The sequence below is a fragment of the Seriola lalandi genome, unplaced genomic scaffold (assembly GCF_002814215.2).
Source record: "Seriola lalandi dorsalis isolate HSWRI2012SDOR001 ecotype SW California unplaced genomic scaffold, Sedor1 jcf7180002054524, whole genome shotgun sequence".
NCBI lineage: Eukaryota > Metazoa > Chordata > Actinopteri > Carangiformes > Carangidae > Seriola > Seriola lalandi.
The window spans coordinates 1,282,140-1,288,549 of NW_019525077.1; the positions used below are offsets into that span (position 1 = coordinate 1,282,140).

The 6,410-nt window shown below is 38.1% G+C and overlaps 2 protein-coding genes across 2 annotated transcripts in view; both read right to left on the minus strand.

Moving 5' to 3' along the window:
- Positions 1-525, minus strand: part of ppil2 (peptidylprolyl isomerase (cyclophilin)-like 2) — a 26,827-nt gene extending 26,302 nt beyond the window's left edge. Inside the window, exons 1-2 of the mRNA XM_023414432.2 lie at positions 373-525; positions 146-195 (exon numbers count right to left, since the gene is read on the minus strand). Coding sequence (XP_023270200.1) covers positions 146-195; positions 373-404 — 82 coding nt within the window. The 5' untranslated portion in view covers positions 405-525. The remainder of the gene's footprint in view (positions 1-145; positions 196-372) is intronic.
- Positions 526-1,824: 1,299 nt separating this feature from the next.
- Positions 1,825-6,410, minus strand: LOC111660909 (STAM-binding protein-like A). Its single transcript, XM_023414346.2, has 6 exons — positions 6,202-6,410; positions 5,864-5,988; positions 5,116-5,253; positions 4,236-4,348; positions 3,931-4,030; positions 1,825-2,893 (listed from the first exon to the last, which is right to left on the minus strand). Exons 1-6 carry the CDS (start codon positions 6,407-6,409, stop codon positions 2,837-2,839), a joined length of 741 nt encoding a protein of 246 aa, XP_023270114.1. The 5' UTR covers position 6,410; the 3' UTR covers positions 1,825-2,836.

Here is a 6,410-nt window from a genome sequence, read left to right on the forward strand (position 1 = left end):
TGACTAAATTACTGTTTAATTAATATTTTTACTTTTCATTGTTATTTCATTTTAGCAGAGCTGTGACTGTTCAGGTTTTTTTTGACCAGGTAACGTTCAAACCGCTGCGAACGAACGTCGGAGAAATAAAAAAAAACAAACGAACCTGTTCGTTTCCCTCCATAAAAGTTTGTGTACTCTGTACAAGTGATGTACCTGTCAAAATAAAACACATACACACACAAATAAAAGACAAAGAAACGATGTTAGGTAAAGGTAAAGTAAAAGTAGAGTTCCATCGCTAGCTACTTTACGAACAGCATTAGCTTGCTATGCTAACAACAACAAACATTAGTGTCGCTGTGTATTGTTAAGTATCACTATAATACTCACATTTTGTCTTTTTGGTGCTGTCGCTTCCCCATTTTGAAATGTTGTGTGGATCTGATGGATTATCAGGGAAAATGAAAGACTTTACCGACAGAAAAACACAACCTGTTCGCCTTTTCTCTTTCCTGTATATGTTCTCGATCGTCGTCCTCAGTAACGGAAGTTCAATTTTAACTGCAACACTCTGCTGCCCCCTATTGGAGGGATGATTTAAACGGATTTACTTCCACAGAGCCCCCCTACATACCCAGAAATCAAAACGTATGATAAAGCTGAAATGAATAAGTGGATTAAATGATTATTCAATTGACAGAATATTATTTGTACACAATTTTAATAACTGATTTGTTCATTTTAAAAAAAGGTGAAAATTCACATGTAGCACCTAAAATGTGAATGTTTGTGTTCCCACTTTTCTATGACAGTAAAAAAAAAAAACAAATTTGGGGGTTTTGACAGCTGGTCAGACAAAACAAGACATTGGAATATGTGACCTTGAGCTCCAGGGAATAATGATGGGACTTTTGTAGTTTTCTGACCTGTCATTCACAAAAAAAAAAAATCAACAATTATTTAAAAAATAAATAATTATTAGATGTATTCCTAATGATTATTAATTTTTGGTTGAGACTTTACAGTACACCTATGATGGATAAAACTACATTGCCTTAACTACTCAACAGAGAAAAAAAATAGCAATTTGAACTTTTAATCAGCGTTGTCAGTAGATGATTTAGACCAAATTTCATGAGAATCAGATGAACTAATTTGTTTCGTTTTCGTAAAATTTTTTCAAAATGTCTGAAAAATTAAGCATTTTTAGAGCAGAAGACCATTTGAGCAAAGATCAAAATCACAATTTTGAGAAAATTTTAAAAAAGCATTCAGCGTTCACTGCTTGGACCGCTAATAAAATTGAATCCCTCTATCAGAGAGGGGCCACAAGATGTAGATGAACATGTACTTTAGTGGTGCATTTAAAAAAAAATTTGATTGAAATTATTCAAATTGTTTAGCTTAAAATAAAATGGATTAAACATAGGGCTTTGTCACTACCTTAATGTTCTTATCTTCTCTCAACCTGCACAAGATGACCTCTGGAAATCATGAAAATAATCTTGATTAAATACCGTGTATGAGATGCTCATTTATCATGAACATGTCATTAATCATAAAAACCTGTGAAAACGTTTAATCTGATCCTGTCTGATCTTTGAAAGTTTTGTCTTTGATCATGTGTAGACCAATTAGTTTGCTTTCTAACGCGCACACTTGGCTCTTTCTCTTGTTAATTTGTAGGTATGCAAATTAATCACGCCAAACACAGGTGTAATATTTATCATTAAATCAAATTTTCACGTCATCTTCTACACTGGGGACTATTAATTCCATGATATTTAGTTTTTGGAACCACATCACTAACTGGACAAACATGACAAACAAAACATTGCAGAATAAATTCATCTACAATACATTTATTTTCTCTTGGCATTTGATTCATTCAGGGTATTCTCACAATTATGGCTAATCATTTGCTTCTTCTAACAAGAGAAGCGAGCAAACAAAATATGGTTAGAGGCATGACCATGTCCAGGTGGTTAGTAATCTGTAGTAATGTGTAGCAGAAGGTACATTCAGTTTGCCTGTTGCACACATGTCCTCTGAAGGACGGACAAATATTACAGGTACCCCCCCCGCTTCCCTCAAAACACAAAGAATAAGAAAATTTAAAAAACGTGTAGGTGGTGAATCCATCATAAGCGAGAATGAACCTTCTAAACCTCAATCCAAACCCAGTTAAGATAAAGGATACTGTGGATGATGGTGTTTGTATAGAAAAATATAATACAGAGCAGCAACAGCAACACTGCCTGCATACCTGAGTTACAACTGGTTTTCATTTCTCTCTCCACTCGTAGCACATCAACAGCTTATGAAGGAAACACACCAAGTCAAACAACAAAGACGTACTTCACACTTAACTTCATGTTGCACAATGAACAACTCAACAACAGGTGAATGTTCTCATCCTTGGCACTTTATCTGTCAGGCAGAACCAAACTTTTGACATTTATGAAACAAAGGCTGGGTTTCCAGCCACACACTTAGCGGTTACTGACAAACATACATTTTTTTTAAATCAATGACAAAAACAGAAATTGAACAGGAAGGAAGTATAGCACATATTCACAAAAAACAACAGGGTTGAAGAGCCAGATGTTTGCCAGTCCGTTAAGTGGATAGAAGTCGATTTGCTTGAAAAGTGCAGTAATATGTAGAATTTTTCTTACAGAGCAAAAAAAAAAAAAAAAGTTCACAACGTTGTTCCCTTTGAGAACAACTCAAGTCCATATAAACAGTAAACTCGTGGCCGGCGTTTGCTCAGTACCGTCCTGAAAATAAAATGAGTGTTTTGTCCAGTTTGATAAAACAGTCTATGAGTGTTCTGTTGAAAAAAGAAATAAAATCACCGCAAATCCATCATGGACACAGTGTCATTAGTGATGGTGATGTGTCCCGCGTGCTGAGGAGACACAGGTTTGAGTTGTTAGAGTCAGCTCACATGGACAGAAGAAACTGCTACAACAAACACTGATTAATGCTGGTCATTACTGAAAAAGTGCATTTAAAAAAACTGAAAAGAAAATAAAGGAGAAAAAACAAAACAAATCCCTTTCTTTTTTAAAAGAACTTATCTAACTAACAGGTTAAATTTGAGACTTTTTAAAACCGATTTAATACTATAGATAATACAGTTTAATAGCTTTTTCACAGTCATATGAAAGTATGATACAAAACCAGTGGGGACAATATAGCCTCTAGGATTTATCACTATAATATTGCTTTTTTCAGTACTCCCCAGCAGTACATTACAATAATTCCTAATTATATATTTAATTACAGTAACATGACCTACAGAACATCCTGTCTACAGACTTCAAAGGGATTATTTTCTTCTTAGAAAGTGGATTTTGAGATTATTTGCGTGAATTCACCCACAAGATTTACCCATTAGATTTACTCTGTTTTGTGAAATTACCTTAAAAATCTGGGACTTTTGGATATTAGTTCATGACTGGACACAGTAATCAATGGTGAGGAGGTCTCCTCTTGCATCTGTCCACAAACTATACAAAAAATGTGATTTCTGAAACTTTTTTTGTTGTTGTTTGTTTGGTTGACTTTTCTGGAAAGAGATATTATTGTTGAGTTTTTCAATACTGTAAACATCATCAACAAATTTTAATTCACTGTCAGTGGACTGTACTAAAAAGCTGGACCTGGATAGGCCACTTAAAGTAAGTGGGATGAGATATTTTTGGGGATTTTTTGTGACTAGACAAAGCTACAATTATCAGACTTGCTCCCAGTGCAGTTTCCCTTCAGAAGGTGAATTGTGCACTAGTATCAAGAAAATGATACTTGACTATTGCATTACCAATATAAACCAGTTTGTATAAGAAACATGTTTTTCCTACATGTTTTCTGAAAAAAAAAAAATATATATATTTCAGTAAAACACAGAACTGCACACTGGCCTCACTGTAGAGGGGTACTCACTGTAAATAGAGGGGGGTCTTTGCTGTGAGGGTGAAAGCCTTTCTGTTTACATGTGGAGATCTCGTCTGTTCCTCGGTCCGTCAACCTGAAGTAGCCGATTCTGGGACAAACACAATCACACACCGTCACACTTCAACATAGAGAGACTTAGGAAAATTCATTGGCAGTACACTGACAAACATAGCTAACATTGGGAAGGAGACCCCCGGGCTACAACCGACTCCTTGGTTCCAGCTGTGGGGGACAAAAAATCTCTCCCCACAGCTGATTTCATAATGAGAGGACGCCAGCAGGTTGTGACTCACTCATTGAACTTAGGCGAGCAGACGATGGCAATGGCCTCCGGCAGCATCATCTGGTAGGAGCAGTGTGTGTGGAGGTCGACGCTGGACAGGAAGGCAGTCTGTGTGGGGTGAGTCTGCAAAGAAAGAGCCCAGAGTTCAGTTAGTTTCACGCTCCGTTGTTTTAAAGTTACTGTTAAAAAATAAAAGACAAAAAAAAAGACAAAAACAGGGTCAAAAGTTTAAGACAACTCAACATGATGTCTTATTCTTGTGAGCCTTTGGATTACCAAACCACATTTTGCACAAGTTTGTCAGTTTGTATGATTCACTAACACCACAGACCTTGACTATACAAGTTTTATGTCTAAATATACATGTACTGATATGATGATATGATATTATAGCAACACAAACCCTGTGGTTGCTAGGGCTGGATAATAGTTAATAGCTAACAGCTCAATGTTTTTGCATATTAACATTTGTGGAATTGTACCATAACAATAGTATTTAATCATGTCATAATTTTACAAAATTATATAGCACCAAGATACGTTTTGTTTTACATGTGTGAAGAGTTTTGTCTAATTTACTTTTGAATTCACTGCAATGGATCAGTTTGATTAATTCTCACAACCATGAATTGTTTATTTAAAACACAACCTATCATGTTCCTGTATCACATTATTGTTTAATGACAACGCTTCTCCAGTCAAATACCACTGCAGCTGCAGTTAGAATATCTTAATTTTTCAAAGCAGGAATACAACGTCTTCATTACTCTTAATGTTTTTTTTTTTTTGCTGGATTTTTCCTTTAAGGTAGAGCAGCATTAGCTTGTGCCTCTGAGAACAGCAGCAGGACAATTGCTGCCTAAGTTGCCAGTGTTGTAATCTTTACTCACATGTATCCAGCCCAGGGTGATGAGATCAAACTGGTCCTGTATGAGGAAGAGTTCCTCCTCATTCTCCGTGTCACAATAGTCTGGTCCGCCACTCTGCTTTGGTACGATGACGTGGGTCACGGTGAACGCATTTCTGGTCTGGAATAAACACACACACACACAAAAAAAAAACGTTGCACTATTACGCTCCTTTAAATTATGCAGAGCCGCTGTCTGCCAAGAAGCTATCCAAGGACTCTGTCTGAGTTGAATTAACAGCGCGCTGGCTGGTTCGCTGCGGGTGAAAACGCCCAGTCATGCTCATAAAAAAGTGAAAAGAGCTTTAAGTTAAGCCGACCAGCACAAATGAGCCTCGTACATGTCAAACAAAAGCCACGGCAGATCTGGGACAGTGAGAGAAGTGTCAGGTTGAGTTCTACTCCTCCGTGGGTGGGAGGTCAGCTGATGTCTCCGTTTCATTCATAATCTACCAACCCACATTCTTTACACATTCATAGCCTGATAAATATGAATCATGGACAAGATCCTAAAGCAGCAAGTTATGTTTTTATTATTATCAACACTGGAACAGAGAATTCCTTTATTTAACAATCTCAGCTGACTGAAATCAACAACACAAAAATTCAAGTTTCACTAATGATTAACATGATTAACCTCTCATTTATTCTTCATCTCATTTTTGTACTTCCTGTAACAGATCTATTCAGCATTACTGGTACAACACGCACAGTCTGTTCCAGAGTCTTACCAGTTTGCCACACAGGATGCCACAAGTCTCCACAGCTCGGCTTGTGTTGGCCTCGGCCAACCTCAGAAAGCTCCGGCACAGCTCAGCGGGAACGGCCAACTGCCGAAGGGCATCCACCATTGTATCTGCGCAAACCATGTAGAGGAATAGACAAAAGCTGAATGGAAAAGTTAGATTCTGGAGATGTTCTGAAACAAGGCATGGTGTAAAAACAGGAAACTAAGTAGGTCAGGGGGAAAGAAATCAGCTCAGAAGAATAAATACTTTAAAGCAGGAGTGGGGCAGTATTTAAATCCTCTGAGGGCCGGCCCCCTCCAGTCACAAAAAGATTAACTTACTGTTGTTCCCTGGGCTGACCAGAGAGCCGGGCTTGAGCGACCGGTCGAAGCTGGGTGGGGCGGTGGCAGGTGTGCCGATGGATGTGGGAGGGTGATTGTATTGGTTGTTGGTGCCACTGGACAGGTCCCCCGGGCTGTGTGGAGGGGTGGGGGAGACCAGCGGGGGGCCCTGGATGCCTGGAATGAGGGGCATGTCGGGGGAAGGCATT